Source organism: Lepidochelys kempii, chromosome 1, assembly GCF_965140285.1.
Source record: "Lepidochelys kempii isolate rLepKem1 chromosome 1, rLepKem1.hap1, whole genome shotgun sequence".
In the NCBI taxonomy this organism is placed as follows: Eukaryota; Metazoa; Chordata; order Testudines; family Cheloniidae; genus Lepidochelys; species Lepidochelys kempii.
Window position 1 is genome coordinate 51428821 of NC_136380.1, and position 20584 is coordinate 51449404.

Here is a 20584-nt window from a genome sequence, read left to right on the forward strand (position 1 = left end):
CAACTCCTGGTCAGACACAGGAGGAGTCAATCTGGACTGTGAATTCAGAAAAACGGCCAAGCTGAGGGCTGCCGTGAAGCTCCAAAGCGAGCAAATCCGCCAATAAGCGCAAGACCCACCAAGGTAGAGCAGGAACTTTGTCACAGGACATAAGCATGACTTTTTTCCAGCAATATAAAAAACTAAGAGTCCTCTTTACTTTCAGTCTATGCAAGATATGTTGCTTGCAAGAACTGACTGCAACATAGCAAAACTAAAAAAGAAAATTGATGAATGTGAAAATTCATATCTGAAGACATCATTTGGGTAGGAGGATTAATGACTACTGTCACAACCTGACCCAGTATGGACACCATTCTATTGTGAGTAGTCCAACCACATGGTCCTACATGCTTCCAAGTCAACTCAGTTTGGGCAAAGTCTGTTCACTGTTTCTAGCTCTGGGACTCTAAGGCTCACTCCCTGGCTTATATCGCTTGCCTGAGTCCTTTCTTTGGCCATGGGATCCACAATCTAGTGGTTCTAGCCCCTGAAACAAGCTCCCCAGTCACTTGCATACATTTTCCCAGAGTTCGGCCAAGGCTGTGGGCACTCTTGGCTTTTAGTTTAACCTCCTTGGGGTCAACATGGCAGGAAAGCAAGGAACACAGACTTAGCAAAGGAATTTCTTAACCACAATTACTTTACATTTAAAAGCACTTGAGTGTTACAGCTCTTTGTAAAACAACAGAGTCCTGAGATGCATCCTCCCCGAGTCGATCTCACCCCTTCTGTGAGTCAGAGTCTGCTGGCGTTTCAGGCTGCCCTCTTGTTCTTGCAAGGCTTTCAGTTCTGATGGTTGGCCCCCTACCACCACCCCTTTTTATGCTTCATCCACCTCTCTGTAGAAAACCCATTGTTCCTTGGGTACCTGTAGTTGAATCATTCAAAGCTGACAGCCTCAGATTACTGTATTGATGGCTTCAACGTATTAGTTAAGCCTCTTTCCTAGGCAGAGCAGCTATCTGGAATGCAATTCAGTAAGTCACCTCTAGAAAGTTTAGACCTGTGTTCAGCATGTAATGCAAAGGGAGTTCACCATAAAAATACTTAACTGTCTACAAATTTTAGACATCGGACTTGATTCTGATTAACAGAGAGGAATTAGTTGGAAGCAATTTGTGTGAAAGAGATCATGAAACAGTTACATTATCCTGAGGAAAAGAAGTAGTGAGAGCTGCAGGATAAAGACAGTGAACTTCAAAATAGAAAACTTTAGCCAAGTTAGAGAACTGGTAGAATTGGTAGAAAAGGTACCTTGAGAAGAAAATCTAAGAGAAAAGGGAGCAAATGAGAGCTGTCAGTTTCTCAAAGAGGCAATATTAAAGGCACAATAGCAAACTACCCTGATGCAGAGGAAAGACAGGAAGACTAATAAGAGGCCAATATGGCGCCGTCGGGAGCTCTTCAGTTACCTGAAAATCAAAGAAGGAATTCTACAAAAAGTAGAAACATGGACAGATTGCTAAGGATGAATACAAAAAAATACCACAAGTATGTAGGACAAAATCAGGCTAAGGCACAAAATGAATTTCACCTAACAAAGTACATAAAAGATAGTATGTTCTGTAAATACAATATGAGCAAAAGAAAAATAATGGGAAATGTAGGCCCAGTACTTTGCAGGGAAGGAGAGCTAATAACTGGTGACATCAAGAAGACTGAGGTGTTTAAGGCCCATTTTGCTTCAGTCTTCACTAAAAAGGCTAATTGTGACAAAATACTTAATGTTAACATAAACCACAATGTGGAAATTACAGGTTAAAGCAGAGGTCCCCAATCTGTGGGGCGTGCCCCTTGGGATGGGGGAACGAGGAACGTTCCGTGGGGGGCTGGGTCCCGGGCCAGCCGCCACAGAGTGTAGGGAGGGAGCGCCGTCCTGCTCCGCTTCTGGCCCTCAGTTGGGGTCCTGGATTCTGACCCTGTTCTGCGCCCACCCCAGCTGTTGCCCCAGTCTTGGCACTCTTTACCCCTGTCCACTTCCCCCCCCCGCCAGTAAGGGGTAAGGTAGGGTACAAGGTAAAAAGTTTGGGGACCACTGGGTTAAAGAATATTTAAATAAGTTAAATGTATTCAAGTTGGCAGAACCCGATGAAATTTATCCTATGATATTTAAGGAACTAGCTGAAGCAATCTCAGAACAGTTAGCGATTATCTTTAAGAATTCTTGGAGCATGGGTGAACTCCCAGAAGACTGGAGAAGGGCAAATATAGTACCTATCTTTAAAAAGGGGCACAAAGAGGCTGTGGGGAATTATACGCCAGTCAGTCTATTTGGAGAGACACTGGAAGAAATTATTAAACAATCTGTTGTAAGCACCTAAAAAGAGTATAAGTAATAGCCAACATGGATTTGTCAAGAACAAATCATGTCACACCTAATTTCCTTCTTTGACAAGGTTACTGACCTAGTCCATGTGAGGAAGTTGAAGAAGTGATAATCTTGATTTTAGTAAAGCTTTTGACACAGACTCATAAGCAAACTAGGGAAATGTGGTTTAGATTAAATTACTATCAAGAGGGTGCATAACTGGTTGAAAGACCATACTCAGACAAGTTATCAATGGTTTGCTGTCAAACTGGGAAGGTGTATCTAATGGGGTTCCACAGGTGTGTGTCATGGGTCTAATAGAGTACAATATTTTCATTAATCACTTGCATAATGTAGTGGAGAATTCGCTTATAAAATTTGCATATGACACCAACCTGGGAGGGGTTGCTAGCACTTTGGAGGACAGGATTAGAAATCAAAACAACCTTGACAAATTGGAGAATGAGTCTGATTTCAACCAGATGAAATTTAATAAAGTGCAAAGTACTTCACATAGGAATACACATTCTCGAGCCTTGTCTTAATTAACACGATCCTCTCATGTCTAGTAGGGTAGGCTGTTGCTCACCAAAATCCTTGCAGTGCTTTACAGCCAGCCTGGCTGTGATTGTTCTTTCATGAGGCAAGTACGCTGTCCGTTTGCCTTTTAGTTGAAGTAGTCATTGTATCTCTTTGTACTCCAAGATATACTTCAAAAACAGGACACCCCCTGCTGACTGTTTCTTCCTGTAGATTTCCTCTCTTCTATATTCCACAATCACTTAGTTGGCACATGGTTCAGTCTGGAAATAGACATGCTGGGTGAGGTATGTAATACACCAATGACCAGGCAGGGAGATAGGTGTCTGTTACCCTCTGCCTGAAAGGAACAGCTCTGAGGTATGTCACCACCTGGTGACCTGCCTTAACTCCAAGATCTTAAGAACATAATTTTCAGTACAAATGCATAACTTCTTAAATATCCATCCATACATTTCACAATGATTATGATGACCAGTGGGCTATAAGCTCTCAGTAGAGACTTCACATGCCACCCTTCAGTGAACTATTATGCAGATATCAGACCCAGGTGATCCCTGTAAAACCTTATTTAACCCTGGCTCTCTTGGCACCAAAGGATCCCTGAACCACACTAGCTACATTGCTGTCTTTCTGAGAGATGCCAAATAGTAATTGTAAGCAATTATACTAATGCCACAGGAGTCAGGGACATCATTTCAGAAAAGTTCAGGGGCTCGGGGGCATCCTTGCTTCTCTCTCCCTGCTCCTGTTCCCTGCTCTGTGGGGGGTAGGGATGGGGAGCAGGGAGGTATATGGGCAGACAGTGAGCCAGGGTGGGTGTCTCACCAATCGCTGACGCAGGGCTTGGATCAGGGCCTGGCTTGTTGTGTGATTTGTTCTGGCCCACACCCCTGCTGGTGCTTCCTGTGCAGCTGTTGGGGACTAGGGCGGGGGCGGCAGGGGCATCACTGATAATGTAAGGATTAGGTGACCTACCCCAGCCTGCCCAACAGCACTCCTTGCAGGCTTGGGGGAGACACCACAGCCTGGCTACCAGGGAGCTATGAAAAGTTCGGGGTTGTGGAGGGCAACTGCTCCCACTGCTCCATAGAAAATGATGCCCCTGAGAAGATTTTCCTATGTTGTCACCGCTCTTGTTCAAGTCGTACATGAGGCTGCTGGTTTGGTTAATGGGGAGTTATGTGCTGCAATATAAGGAAAAGGAGTACTGGTGGCACCTTAGAGACTAACCAATTTATTTGAGCATAAGCTTTCGTGAGCTACAGCTCACTTCAGTTTTTCCACTGAATGCATCCAATGAAGTGAGCTGTAGCTCACGAAAGCTTATGCTCAAATAAATTGGTTAGTCTCTAAGGTGCCACTAGTACTCCTTTTCTTTTTGCGAATACAGACTAACATAGCTGCTACTCTGAAACCTGAGAGCTGCAGTATATTTAATATGATGATGACACGCAGCTCTTCATCTCCATCACATCTGACCCAACTAGAATAGCTGAATGAAATCCACTGTGTCAACATGAATTTGGGATTGGATAAGAGCTAGTGGACTGTGATTTAATTCAGACAAGATAGCGATAATGATGTTGTTGCTACCACCTCTTTGCTGAATGGAAGTGTATTTTGGGGCCTTTTAGGCCAGTTTCCTGTTTGAAGCAGAAATCAGTGACACCAAGTAAAGTATTTTCATAGTTTATTTATTAACTGTACAAAGTCCTGTTTCCTTGAATAGAAATGGCAACAAATTTAAATGCAATTCTGTTTTTCAGAAATCTCTGATAAAGTACCACTGACCTATCCCCTGAAGCAGTTGCCTTGAGCCTCTTTCCCTCTCCAGGAGTCTCATAAAACTGAGACACATCTTCCTTTTTATAAATTGAAAAATACTAATGTAGTGATAACCATGAATAAATCTCACTGCTATCTGTTCACTCAGGGCTAGATTTTTAAGATATTTAGGCACTAAAGATGCAAATAAGCACCTAACGAGATTTTCAAAAATGTCAAAACACCTAAGTCCCATGGGACAAATGTACAAAACTCTCATTGCCTTCAATGAGCAAAATTAGGCCTGTATTGTAGCACTTTTGACATTCCCACCCAAAGAGCTACTCCTAACAATAATAGGGGGAGAGAGAGCAATGTCATTTTTGAAAAAGAGCTCTCAATTCCGGGTTTTTTTTCAATTATTATGACATGTAGTGTTGCCAATTGCAATTTTATCATGAGTCTCATGATATTTTTCTTAAATCCCCAGCTACTGGAAACTTCTGATTACAAGAAAATCTATTTTCATTTAATCTCAGCTTTCATATTTGTAAAAAAGTGAGTTTCTAGCCCTCTTGAATGAAGAGAAAAGCTTAATATTACCTGAGTTCACCCAAAAGGTTCAAAAACCAAAAGCAAATTGGAAAAAATCCAAAGTAATTTATGTATTAAGAATCTGATTTTATGACAGGAGTCTCATGATTTTTGGATATTTGATTTTTGGCAATACTGATATTTTAATAATGGTGCATTCAAATAATTCAAGTTATATTGTGCATTTTTTTTTGCATTTCTTTGATTTATGCTGCTGTTATACATAAAAATATAAAGACATTGCATCTTTTATGCACTGTGGGCATTCAAATTTTAGTTAGCTAGATGAATTACCAGTAACAGTTAAGCAGTTGTTCCAAAAAAAGAAATAATGTTCCTATATTCATGCTATAATTGTGGTTGCAGTGTCACTATAAACAGGTCCAAATTACAACACTTCTGTAAGCAGTGTTTCCTTTAGTTAGCTAGCTGATACTAAACTCACTACATAAGGCCTCTTTCATTGTAGAGAGTTTTCTCTGTTTTTTCACAAAAATATGAAATTACAATGAACTCTTCTGAAAAAGTTAAATTATTAATGTAAACTAATTTAGCAATTATATTTCATTTGGCAAATCTTCAACTTTTTCCATTCTAAGGCAAACTTATTAAAATAATTTATTCAAAGAAGTCAAATATGAAGATGGATTTCAAGTGTTTTATTTTGTTTTAGATTATTATGTCATGCAATGAAAGACCACATAGTGCGTGTTGCAAATGAGGCGGAGTTTATTTTGAACCGACAAAGAGCTGAAGATGTACACAAACATGCCGAATTTGAGGTAAGCTCAAGACTAGATGAATTCCTGCTTTTCTGTTTTCACTCAGCCATCACTTAGACTGTAACCTCATACAATACAGATTTTTTTTTTTCCGAGAGAGAGAGAAATTTACATTGAAGGCATTTGAAAGCCAGTTTTTGAAAGCTTTGGTAAATGTCAAACACAAGGAACTAGTTTATCTTCTTATCCCTTCACTGAAATGCATGAAAATATTTACAGCTTGCAGAAACCCCTTAATCAGAATGCCTACTAACTTGATATGGCAGATTTTTAAGGTTCACAAAGAACTTGTCTGACTTTATTGCAAGTAGTAAAACAAACAACATTTAATAGTGAAATTATTTTTGCTGGATTTTATCAATAGAATGTGAGTTTTGTGTATAATAAATAAAACTAAAGGCTAGCACACTTGAAGTGCTTTATGAAAAATAATAAATATTGATGTTCTGTAAATAGTATAGTATTTTCACTACCAATACCAATGCTTTCTAGTACTTTTTCATCTTATTTACTGGGTATAACTTATAAATTGGAAGATGATATTCAGTACCTTTTCTTCTTGCTAAGCTAATAAGAATTAATTAATTACTGGAGATGAATGAACTTTTTTCTTTTTGTTTACTTAGAATTTCTCATGTTCCTGTTCAAACATATCTTTTGATATATTTGAGAACTTTTGATAGAACAATGTTAAAAATCTTTGTTTAACATGGTTTTATCAGGCAATATGTTTTGATATTAAAAAGTTTATCTATGATGCTTCAATATAAAAATTTTGATTATTCCTGTTTTTGCCTATGTGTATATGTTTGTGTGTCTATATGCTCATATATAAAATAATTCACACAAGCATGTTTTAATGTTTGGGTGGCATTGCATTAGAATTAGGTTTGATTGATTTGGTAGCCTTGAAGATAATAAATAGCTGTATGAACATATTCATCTGTCAGGGAATGCCAACAAGCACCTTGTGGCAAGACATAGAAGCCAGTAATCTCAATTTTGATGAGGTTTTTATCTCATCGAAGCAGCTCGCTAAAACCTACGCTTTGATGTACTAGTTCTTGTGCTCCTTGACATAGCAGAAAAATATAAGACACAGAGATATCTTGTTGTCATTTTGAATACATATAACCTTTACTTCATTTTGTCAGGCCAGACAGCACACACTTGTCAGATGGGATTGCAACAACTTTATTATGAAACATATACTGGATATTTTGAGCTTAGATAAAATCACATTTATAATTAAGTGTATGTCAGAGTGAAGTTTCATATTGCCTCAACAATAAATAACATTTGATATTTATCAGGGCATCATACAGTAACCTAAAATGACAATAGAAGATTGAGTTATCTGCTCTTTGAAGAATATGTTGAGGTATAAGATCTGTCAGAACTCTAGACAAAATGAGAAAATTCAATTAACTTCCAGCTTCTGTTAGCAAATAAGATTTAGAATATTAACTAAATTCCCTAAAGGAACAGCCTTAAGTCAATCTTATTTTCTAGTAAGGAAACCAAGACATTTCTCTATAACATTTTTATTATACTTATTGTCTTGTGAAAAGCCTTAGAAATATGTTTGAAATTGGCAAGATAAAATCTGTAAGTAATTAAAATAAAAAAAATTAAATGTAATCATGTACCACTATGAATCTTAGATATACCTAAAGTAAGATGGTGCTTAAAGTCTGAAACAGTTTTACATATTGATGTTGTAATAATGTTACATAGGCATCATATCATATTAGCAAGCATCCCACTTAAAAGATGTGTGAAAGTCTTTTTTACCATCTACTGCATTTTAAATTATAAATCAGTTTTATTTTATTAAACAATATTTAAATGTATTTATTTTGTAAATATTTGATTATTTTGAGTATGCCAATTATTGTTCACGGCAGGAAAAAAAGTGAATGAGTATTTTACCAGTCAAGTTATCTCACTTTTATCTCTCAAACTTCAATTATATCATTACTGATAGAACTACTGGACTAAAGTTATATAGTGACACAGTGTGGGTGCATGTGGGTGTGTAGATGTGAGCATAAGGGTGTGTAAAGTTAACACTAGTGAATTTTGTCTTATGACTATGGCTATTATTGAAAGAGTCCAGTTTTTCCAGAATGATTGCTTCCAGTTAACATTCATTTTGCTAGCCTCTGTAACTGTTCAGGAAGAAAAATGAAAATTTAATTTTACTGTCCAATGAGCTGGTGAAATATTAACCTCATTACTGAGGCAGATCATTGGACTAATTGGTGCTTCCCTGTACATGAAGATAAATTGAAAAAATGAATTAACCCCTTAAAAGTAATGTAATTCCTGTCTTAAAGAGATGTCTTGCAGTAATAGTTTTACATACAGTAGATGAAGTACATAGTTAAAATCTTACCAAGTACTGCCATTTTCTGTAATAAAAACACTAATGTATAGAAGTATGCACACCTGAATTCATGAAATGCAATAAGATGTCTCCAGTAGAATGTTAGCTTAATTGCAACTGCTGGTATAATCAATATTATATAGTACTTTGTTTAGGTAGTATTAAATCTTCATTGAATTTGTTTTAAAATGGGAAACAATCAGTTATTATGGAATGCATAAACTTAAGAACACCTAGCTCAAAATGAGGGATTTTATTCAGAAATGATCATTGGACACACACACATTAAATAACCAACACAATTTATTGAAAATAATTTGAGAATAATGTAGTTTTTTTACGACATATCTCTGTAAGAAAACTGTGATTTTTTTTTTAATCGCCATAGACACATTTGCCCTATTCAGACTTTTCAAACAGATCCCTACTTAAAGGAGTATTGAGAATTTGAATTCAGTCTCTTTTTGAGAATAAAGTAGATAAATGTATAATTCTATATGCTACAAAGAGAACAAAAGTATTAGAAGATAGAAACTAAAGTTAACAGTGTTTTGATAATGGAATCTTTTTCACAATCAGTCTGTAACGGAAACGGCAATAATTATTGAAATTCCTTGAGAGATGGATTTTGAAAGCAACATGATCAAATAATTATTTCTAGCTTTGTTTTCAGTTTCAAGTATTTCTGATAGATTTTTTTATCCCGTTTTACTTTATCCAACTGTTTTTACCTGTATGTAACTTGTGGTGTGTTTTGCATGTTTTAACATATGGAGATTAAGGAAATAGACATTTAATTTCAAAGGTAATGGAAATCTACTTTAAGATCCATAATTATAAAAGTACTGAACTTGTGAACTATTAAGATCTTGTTTTGTAGATCTTAGTGAGACTTAAAAGTCAAGCTAAGTCTGTCTGGTACAGTGTTGTAGGTTTCTATGTGCAATATTGAATAAGAAATTACAGAGTATAAAGTATTGTATAAGGTATTAATTGGCAAATAATTTATAATCTAAAAAGAGGCCATATTTTAAGACATAAGCACAAAGAGGCAGAGTTAAGTGTGTTTTCATTGTAATTCTGCATTTCCTCACTTTTGATGACTTAATTTCTAAACCTTAACTTAGCATTAATGCTCTTATATTCCCTAGGAGTATGTAATGGAGGGATCAACACAGCCAGTGCAAGTAAGGAGTTTAAAAATGGATGTTGTGTTTCTATTTAGACTTTATATTTCTGTGAATGGTAAGGTGCTTCTTATTTACGGTACCTAGAAATGCTGAGTTTAGTGAGAACAAAGGTGACTAAGATGTAGGTAGAAAGGAGAATTCAGATATATGAAAATCAGTCCTAAGCAACTTGTAGGCACTTCCTGAATTATTCTATTTACTATTCACTATTTTTTTTTTAATTTTTAGTCACAGTGTGCTCAATATGCTGCTGATAGAAGAGAGGAGGAAAAGATGTGTGACCACCTTATAAGTGCTGCTAAACATCGCGATCATGTTACTGCCAATCAGCTGAAACAGAAGATACTGAATATCCTAACAAACAAACATGGTGCTTGGGGAGCAGTCTCTCACAGGTAAGCTGTAATCATAAATCTGTAATTATAAACATTTGTTTCAAAATTTAAAATGAATCAGCCATTTCTGTACAATTAAAAATTGGATGTGCTGATGGTGGGAATCATTTCAAGAGAACTTTTGTCTTCTTTATATCTCTCTTGTTTTTCCTCAAAAGTCTTCCTGTGTGGAGATTCCTCTTCTAGTACATGATGTGCAGATACAATGCTCTCCATAGCCCATCAACACAATATTTTATTAAAATTTGTTTTAGATAATTTGTAGATACTTATGCTTGTTGATCATCATGTAGCACTATTATTTGTATTCCAATAGGGCCTAGAGGCCCCAACCAGGATCGGGGCCCCTTTTGGGCTAGTTGCTGTATGAACAGGTTGTGAGAGACCGTCCCAGTCCCAAAGACATTACAATGTAAATAGAAAAGAGAGATGAAGGGTGGGAGGAGGCATAGAGAGGCAAAATGACTTGTTTAAGATCACACGGAGGTCAGTGGTAGAACAAGGAATAGAACCCAGCTCACCTGACTAGTGCCCTATCTACTAAACTATTTCTGTATAAATAATCAGTATATACTTTGATACAATACACTGGTAAATCTTTATCCTCACAGACAAACAAGGTCAATACCTAGTGTGTGCAACCAAACTCTGCGTGCACAAGTCAAATATTTGCACATGTGTACCCAAGCATATCTCATGCCCAAGCTGGGCATGAGAAAAGTGCGTGCTCCCTTCTGCAGACATATTTTGAAAATTTGGTTCAAAATATAATAGTACAAAATATAATAGTACTAAACTGTACTTTAATTGACAATACAGTAAATGAGGTTCTAATATATGTTCTAGGGAATTAGAGTTAAGCCTCATTAGAATAGATGTATAATGAATATTATATGTCCATAAATATTAAGGTATCTCATAAATACTGTGTATATTGTTCTCACCCTATTGTCACTATGTTTGCATGTGTATCATTTATTTTCAAGTATGTAATGGAGGAATCAACACAACCAGTGCAAGTAAGAAGTGTAAAAACAGATGTTTCATTTCTATTTAGACTTAATATTTCTGTGAATGGGAAGGTGCTTCCTATTTAACTAAAAATGCAGATTTCAGTGAGAACAACATACAGTAGTTTATATTTTTTTTTAAAAGTTAGGTGTAATTTTGGGCTCATCGATCTTAAGTGTTCCTTTAAAATCCCTGCTCAAAATGAGGTGGGTTTCAGTTCTGTTGTGTTCTGTGAAAACCAGCTCAAGTTGATGATGATATAAATCTGAGCTGCTGCTTGCACAGCTGTAGGCCACCATCTCCATAAGCCATGAGCCAGTTGTCTTCTTGGAAGTGATAGGTGATCTACCATTTCCCGCTGGGGCCAAATAGCTTCTCTCCTGGGTTTTGGGGGGAGACGTGGTTGCTCCCCTAATCTACAGTTTTAGCCTTACCAGGTAAGGGCCACTGCCCCTCCCTCAAATCCATAATAGTCACTGGGAATCTAGGACATCTCCCAGTCTGGCAGCAGATACGGGGAAAATGTTCCACTGCCAGTGCTAGTGTAGTGACTGCAGGGGCATAGAACTCTCCATAAACCTTTACATGGTAGCAAGGGACTCCACAAATATAATCCCTAGCTGCCACAGGCTAACTGGCATGCCAGGTAATTCCTAGCACACAGTTGCTAGGGAATACTCAGGGGTTCCTTAGCTACCATAATATGGTTCATGAGATGTCTAGACCTGTGTTGTCAGGGTAGCATTTCTAATGGCAAAAGCTTTTTCCCAGTTCCCAATGCAGAATGAAAAACTTATTTCCTGAAGATCCTTTGTATTTGAAAGAGGCCCTGACGCTACACATAGGGAGTAGCCAATTGTCCCAAGAAGGAGCATGTGAAAGAAACCTGTCCACTGGTTCCACAAAATAAAACTTATGTAAGGTCCAAGAGGTTTGGCATCTAGATGGGTAAGGAAGTGCTTTTAAGAAGTGGGTATTGTTAGGGGGCTTATTCCTTCACCCACTTACTTCCCTGGTCCTTCTCACATGAACAGAGAGCAACAATACCCGAAGTTCAAAGGTGCAAACAATTCGATGTTTATTGGGGTGAACTTCCAGCAAGCATGATTTCAGTTTCCTTCCCATTCCTACCCTTAGCCAAACATGATTCCAACTTCCTTACTCCCATTCCCTGTTCTCATTTCCCCCTTTAGCAAAACATGATTCCAATTTCCTTACTCCCATTCCCTGTTCCCATCTCCCCCTTTAGCAAAACATGATTCCAATTTTCTTACCCCCATTCCCTGTTCCCATCTCACACACCCACATGCCTACCCCCACCCACACCCCGTCACTTCCTCATTGACTACAGATTATATAGTAAAACTTGAGTTCTGCTTAGCTATACCTTAACCAATCATTTTAACCAATTATATCCCACCACCTCAATTAGTTTACACCCAGCAAAATTAATTATACAGCAGACAGGAACAATCACAGAACCAGACAGAGATTATACAGACAAACAATAGGGAAATGGGGACTACAATGATAGAACAACACAGAAGTGAGGATTTCACATCCCAGCTATTGATAAGTGAGTTCTTGCCAGACAGGATGCTATCAAACTAAGTTTCCTTTTACATTTTCTAGGCACTTCCCTTTCTCTGGAGGTGATAGGAATACAATCCTGTCCTGATAGTGCCTAACAGCCCAATAGCACCTTATTTCAATGTGACTAGTTTGGAATGTGAGGATGTGACCGTTCGCTTCCCAGCTTATGGCTGCCTCTGCTGCTTAGCCAAAGGCCTTAGCCTAAGAACAGGGCCTCAGACTGTCACAGTAAGAGAAGGCCCTTATACCAGCAGACAGTGATTTTGATTCTTTCTTTTATACCTCTATAACTAGCCAAGTAATAAGAATACACCTAAATTCTTAGAGTACAGGCCTTTGCAGACAGGCCTGAATATCTATATCCTAACAGGTATGATTCCTGGAAGCTTGGAGTCTCTAGAATCAAGCTAGCCTCATGTTTAGTATGTATAATACATGTCCAAAGACTATTTTAAAGGTCTTTAGCACAAATGTTTTTGGTATGAAAAGTAAGATCTGGTTTCATGGTGTGTGTCACAGGTGTAGAATAGATACAAGTTGTATTGTGTTTGGGATCCAATATAATAAATTCTTCTTACCTTACATCTTCCCAGTTTTTGTACCCTTGCATATGCTGCCTTTGGAGAAAGCAACTACCAATGGTTGATATGCTTACTCTTGGGATGCCATACTGTTAGCTGTCTGGTTTTTTGGTAATGGAACACAGAATGAGGTTGAATACTGGAAGCAGCATGAGGAAAAATGTGAACAATGAATGACTACTGTCTTAGGATTCAGAAAGGGCAGACAAGATTTTCAAAGAATAGGATAAAAAAAGGCTAGCCAAATTGCTTTTGAAGTTTGATGCTTCAAGATTGAGTGAACTTTTATAGTATTTACAAAGTATGAATTTTGAATATATTAACATAATCTGTCTTTAAAAGGTCTGAAAAACAAGAATACGTATGGATAAACTCAATAATATGCCACATAAAATATTTCAGTTATGCTAATTGTACTCTACAGAGAGTAGACAATGATTAGCCTTAAAAGTAGCCATAAAATCACAAGTGAATTGCAGTTCAGATTACCTTTTGCATAGCTTCTTACTGTAGGCAACTTACATTAGTAAGCATTTACTTAACTACTCCACGAGAGAGAATAAGTTCCCACAAGCATGGGTAAGGATTATGTAACCTAGCACTGCTGGTCTGAGAACTAATTTGTTCAACAATACCTTTCTGCTTTACCTATATGAGAGAAATAATATATATTTTGGAAATCATTTATATTATATTGTTTAAAGCCTTTTAAAGGCTGTAAGTAATATTTAACTATCAGTTTTATCTTTTTCCACTTCACAGATAGATGTTTTTCACTCCAGTTTTAGTACAGACAAAATGATTTTGTTTCCTTCCTTACTGGTATATTGACAAACTCCATTGTATCAAAGGGAAAGTATAGCAGGGTCATGAATAAATAGCATTTGTTTGGGTTTTTTTCCTTTAAATTTCCCTGCCACAAAATAGTAGACGTTTTTAAGAAGAGTCTGTTCAGTGTTTTGTTACACTTTCTATTTGTTGCTTTAAAAAAAAAAAAGGTTACTGCTTTTCCTCAGGTGTGGTGACTTTACTTTCAGGTATGTTCATCATGGCAGATCCAGAACATGTGAAGAAGTCTAGGTTCAAGTTATAGTCTAAATGTTGATGTTAAATATCCATCACAGGTGTTTTGAAAGTAGCTGTTTGATGTTCTCAGGGGGGTTGCAATAATGAGAAAGTAGTCATTTAAAAAAAAGTTTGGTTTGATGGATCCTTGTAAAATCAATTGCTTGAAGCTGACCTCTACCTAGATTTAACAGACTTTATTAAATAATACATATACAAACTGGATTTAGGCTTTTTTCTGTTTACAACCAGCTTTCGTAATCTTGGATACAAGAAACATATTAATCATTAATGCTGTAAGGCAGGACTGTCAAACTTGTTCTGTAGTGAGGGCCACATTACCTTTTCACTTCGGAGCTATAGGAGTAGAGCATTCCCTGACAAGACGCTAATTTTACAGTCCTCTCTGGATGCAGAATGTGCCTCTCTAGAGACCAGAGTTAAATAAAGCAAATAAAGACAATTACTACATTTTGTGGAACCTCTCTTCTTCAGTCCATTAATGCAGCACTGGGGCTGTTCATCCTCCCAAGTCTATTCTCTTTCTCACACCCACCCACTCACCTTCTTTTCTCTGCTCATTGGCATCCTCTCCCACTTTCTCAACCTCCCTGTTCCCCACTTTTCTCTCATCCTCCCTCTTCCGCTGGGGTATTCCCCTCTGAGTGCTTGTTCATTGGAAGGGGAAGGGCTGAAGGAGGAAAGCACTTCTCTGAACCTGTGCGACTTGGCAACTACAGAAGCAGGAGGAAGATTGTTTAAAGATGCCTCCTCTGAGCCAGATATTGATTGCTCACAGCAAAATGGACTGGAACACAGAGAGAAGGCAGGGGATTGTCGGTGAAGGAGCCTCCCTTAAACTCAGGCTCTGGGGCATTCTGGAACTGTCACCACCTGTGTGGCTGTTACCAAGGGGAAAGACAGGAACACTGAAGTGCCTGTGCCTAACCCTGCTCAAGATCTCTCCTAAACTCCACCTACTTGAGCTGAAGCTCCTTCCCAGGCCTTCTAACTTGAGCAGGGAGCCAGATATGGTCCTGATCCATTTCTTAATTGCAGAGGGAGCTGCAGACCAGAAGAAAAGGTTCTGGAGCCACATCCAGCCCTCTTGAATCTCTTGGCTTTTATGGAACATATGATGCTGCAGATTGTTCAGATAATTCAGCAACTACTCCAGTGACATTTTGGGTGGCATAACTTGGACCAAACCCTAGAGACTCAAGCCAAGAACTTGAGGTCTTTTTGAGGAAAGATCCAAATTTTTAGTTCCAGGACGGAATCTATCATAGCAAAACATAAAGACACACTTTTTCTCCTTTTCACCTTTCATCTAGCTTAATGGGATTGGCTCATTCTCGTCATAAAAATATGAGATCAGCTTCTATCCCGTGGACATCAGACACTGCAGTTCCAGTATTTCATTGTTTATTTCTAGCTTCCTTCCAGAATTCTAATTCCTTCATTCTGAACACCTTCTGAATTTTTGGTACTTATCTAAAGACAATATCTAATTTTTTTAGGGTTTTCTTTCTCTAATTGCAGGGACATTTTAACACATCTCCCTGTTTCAGCTAAATACTTTAGTTGTCACCAGATTGTGCCTCAGGACATTTGGTCTACTAGTATCATACTTTTCCATGTCTCCTTTCGATATGCCTGCTTCATTTGGTGCTGTAGTACATGTAACCCATCTCTGGAACATCAGATACTTTTATTCCTTAGGAATTCTTTTGTTTTAAAAGATCCCTCTGTAAACCGTTGGTGAACTCCCTGTTTTGAGGGATATGTCATTTCTCTGCATTAGGCCAAAGTCTTCTGCTGATGCTGAATATGGATATCTCAGGCCTAGATTTGATGAGGACCTTTAGGTTCACAGTCTTCAGATTGCTTATTGCTCAAGATATTCGTCTTTGCAGGCTTAATCTATAGGTTGTCACATTGGTACTGGCTGCTGTTTACACACAGAACTTATACCACCTGCCCCTTAACTAACAGACAACTCAATGGGTAGGTTTTAATTCATCTGACAAAAATATTGCTCTATCCTGCATTATTTGCACAAAGATCATTCATCTTTTGGACTGGAGATATTCAACACCATGAGTATTGTTCTTCTAGACAGCCTCTGCTGTTGTCAGTGGTGTACAGTTGTGCTCTAGACCCCAGGTGTTCGTCACTGAATAAAGAGGGCTTTCTTTCAGTTTCCCAGCTGCCTCTGCATTGAAGGCTTCAGCAGCAACCCTTCTCCAGACTTCCAGTCTGGGAAACTAAGCAATTTAAAGATACAATTTCCAATACCACATCATCCTTTCCAGCCCAAAACTTACTAATAACAATGTAACACCGACAGACCCCAGTCAGCGGGTGGGATTGAACCTGGGACCTCTGAAGCTCAATGCATGAACTAAAAGCCACATGGCTCTTAGCTAGGGCTGTAGCCGACTCATTAATCTCTAAGTAGTCTCGGTGCCACTAGAGGGGAGACAGAGCACCACACCCAGGAGGTGTGTGGGTTACAACACTTAAACAAAATTGATATAACACAAAATTCCAAGTATTTATAATCAACTTGCTAACAATGTTCAATTATTCTCAGAGCTGCCTTGTACTGTTACTTGGACTTGTGGTTCTCCCTTGAATATCAATACTGCTGTTGTCAGGAAGTGGTGAATCAATTTCTTCAGGCAGTGTTATGTCCTGGGTCTTGGTTGTCTTAACCTCTTGTGGTTGTTGCCTAACTGAGGCTTTCTCAGGCAGCATGGCAAACTCAGTGTCCCTTATTGCACTCACTTTCTCGAACTTCCAAAAGGATCACCTGTTCCTGCATGATATATGTTCATCTGGGGTGAAAGCCTCATAAGACTGGGGAAATTTCATGGGATACCACTATTTACAATCGTTGATTTCCATCATAGATGCACACTGCATCATGTTCATGAACTGAGAGCAGATCCTGGGACCTTACTGCTTTTTTATTTTACCTGTGTCTATCTCTTTATACTTCTGCAAATCCCCAGTTCTGCTAACATCAGCATCTACCATTACAGGCATTCTAGTTCTTAGTTTTCTGTTAAACAAAATGTCTGCAGTTAAGAAACCATGTTTCAAACCAGACGCTGCACTGTAATTTAACAGGGCTAAATACAGATCAGAGTGACTCTTCAGTCTTTTTCAGTAGATATTATTTTAACACCGTTTTCCACCAACCCATTGGATTGGAGATAATTGGGACTAGCAGTTACAAGTCTAAACTCAAACATCACCGCAAACTGCTTGAACTCATACCCACCAGACTGCAGCCCATTGTCAGACATCAATACGTCTGGTATACCGTGTCTGGCAGAAATAAATTTGCCATGCACAATCACTTTTAGTTTAGTTGTATTGTTTTTTAGCAAGGCTGCGACAGGGAAGTGAGTACATAGGTTTTTTTTTCATATGCCACTAATAAGGGCTCTTTGACTCGGGCTATATTTTTGTCATATGTGACAAGCCGTAACAGCTTCTTCCATGTCGCTGTTCATTTAAAGCCAGCATAAAACATATCCAGCCCTTCACTTAGATTTTGCAGTCCCTAAATGACCTTCATGTTTCTGTTGCACAGCCTCTCTACTCATTCGTTACTCATGGTCTGATGCCCCCCACCTGTGGAATTTGGAGGTGATCCAGTGTTGTTGCTGGAGGCTCTGGAACTATGTTTTGCCCGTCAGCTCAGGCCACCAGATTTTCTGCCTCGGGCAGTGGAACAAGTTGGCAGTTTGGTTTCTCTCAAACATTTTGTTTTAAAACCTTTATTTTTATTCATTTTTGTGTAGTTATGTCATATAATTCTCCTCCTCCTCCATCACTCCCTTCCCCTAGATTGGGTAAATAGCAGGTTAGTGCTTTCAACTACCTGGATCTTCCACTCTCATGATCTTCCCTGCAGGAAGACTCTGCCCCCCTAAGGCATATTAGAGCTGTCCTGCAGACACCTGGGTTAAATCAAAGTGTGATCCCTATTGAAGTAGCATTTACAGGCTCTACAGAGGGTGAATTATGCCAGGCCTTTGCCAGCCAGCCAATCCTCGCATTGCTAGAGCCCAGGGCTCAGAGTCAGACTGGCATGTTGGGTCTCCTCCTGCCCCAAGGAGCCAAGAATCCATCAGCAAAACACCCAATCAGGAGCTTCTGAGTTTTCGAGGAGAGTGTAAGGATGAGGAGGAAGCTATCCAGCCAGCTCAAGTGGTATGCCCTGTACCAGACCTGGGCTGGATGGGGAAAAACCCTGAAAGGTTTCACTCTCCTCCCCCACACCAGAATACTGAAGTGGGTACTCTGCTCCCTTCACTGAGAAGTAGGGTTCCTACACAGCTCCCTTCCTTTCATTATGAATCAGGGAACTCTCATGATACTCAGGGATAAACTGCAAATCCCAGAGACTCCCAAAAAGGCAAAAGCAAGAGTGTCCTTCGCAAAGCAGCAATTAATATTATTAATGAACAAGTGGAGTGAAAATCAGGGGTTAAACCTCTTCTCCTTTGTCCGCTCCCCCCGAAGGAGTGTTTGTTGGGGCTTTTCTCCTACACACAGTTTCTCTTGCAGAAGTCAGTATCATGCTTACCACCTTTCTCCCAACTCTGCAGTGTCTCTGTGCATGCAGAGAAGCCTGCTCCTCCTCCACAACCTGGCCTCAGGCTGCAGTCTACTGAAAATTGTGGCTGGCTGGCTTTCAGCCCAAGGACCTCTCTCTGCCAGGGAAGGGGACTCAGATTTCAGACAGCAGCTGAATGAGAATTGTGTTTTCTGATCATCAGCCATAAAATCTTGCTCTGCCAGGGAAAGGGGCTCAGACTCTGAAAGTCAGAATTAAGTCTCTCTCTCCACCCATCCCCCACTCCACAGGCTGGCTCCACATTAAAGCCATAGGAGCACTTCAGGCTGTCTGTGATCAGGAGAGAGGCACAGGAGGATTTCACTCCCCATGAAGCTGCACCTTTATGGGATTACAGGACAAGTGAAAAATCCATTTCCATGTTCAAAATCATCCTGATTTCTGGAGTAAAGCCCTGAGAGGTACTGGGTTGCTCCTTCATAGAATATTAGGGTTGGAAGAGACCTCAGGAGGCCATCTAGTCCAATCCCCTGCTCAAAGCAGGACCAACACCAACTAAATCATCCCAGCCAGGGCTTTGTCAAGCCGGGCCTTTAAAACCTCCAAGGATGGAGATTCCACCACCTCCCTAGGTAACCCATTCCAGTGCTTCAGCACCCTCCTAGTGAAATAGTGTTTCTTGATATCCAACCTAGACCTCCCTCACTGAAACTTGAGACTACTGCTTCTTGTTCGGTCATCTGCCACCACAAAGAACAGCCTAGCTCCAGCCTGTTTGGAACCCCCCTTCAAGCAGTTGAAGGCTGCTATCAAATCCCCCCTCACTCTTCTCTTCTGCAGACTGAATAACCCCAGTTCCCTGAGCCTCTCCTCGTAAGTCATGCGCCCCAGCTCCCTAATAATTTTTGTTGCCCTCTGCTGGAGTCTCTCCAATTTGTCCACATCCCTTCTTTAGTGGGGGGACCAAAACTGGACGCAGTACTCCAGGTGTGGCCTCACCAGTGCCGAATAGAGGGGAATAATCACTTCCCTCAATCTGCTGGCAATGCTCCTACTTATACGGCTCAATATGCCGTTGGCCTTCTTGGCAACAAGGGCACACTGCTGACTCATATCCAGCTTCTTGTTCACTGTAATCCCCAAGTCCTTTTTTGCAGAACTACTGCTTAGCCAGTTGGTTCCCAGCCTGTAGTGGTGCCTGGGATTCTTCCTTCCTAAGTGCAGGGCTCTGCACTTGTCCTTGTTGAACCTCATCAGATTTCTTTTGGCCCAATCCTCCAATTTGTCTAGGTCCCTCTGGACCCTATCCCTACCCTCCAGCATATCTACCACTCCTCCCAGTTTAGTGTCATCTGCAAACTTGCTGAGGGTGCAATCCATCCCATCATCCAGATCATAAATAAAGATGTTGAATAAAACCAGTACTTAGTTGAGTCCTAGACAGCCTCAAAGAGCAGGTAGGCAGCCTTTCAGGCTCCTGGGGACATCTAGCAAGCTACTTCCATGGTCAAGGTATGTGTTGCAGTAACTCTCTTCTGTTCTGTGGTCCCTGTGCCAGGATGAATAGTGGAGTACTTCCCCCTTGTAAACAGCCATGAATCGCACACGCACAGACAAAAGTCCACCACCACCTACAAGTCTTTTCAAGGACAGGATATCAGTCGGTGGCTTGTAAGGAACTCAATATTAATAAAATATTTTCCTCTTCAAGTACTATTAGGTACATGGTTTCC

At 39.5% G+C, this 20584-nt stretch overlaps 1 protein-coding gene across 6 annotated transcripts in view; it reads left to right on the forward strand.

Moving 5' to 3' along the window:
• The window catches only part of NBEA (neurobeachin), an 848497-nt gene that overhangs the window by 465620 nt on the left and 362293 nt on the right, over window positions 1-20584 (forward strand). For all 6 annotated transcript variants that reach the window (XM_073341812.2, XM_073341823.2, XM_073341834.2 and 3 more), the window contains 2 exons: window positions 5925-6033; window positions 9841-10007. In XM_073341812.2, coding sequence (XP_073197913.1) covers window positions 5925-6033; window positions 9841-10007 — 276 coding nt within the window. The remainder of the gene's footprint in view (window positions 1-5924; window positions 6034-9840; window positions 10008-20584) is intronic.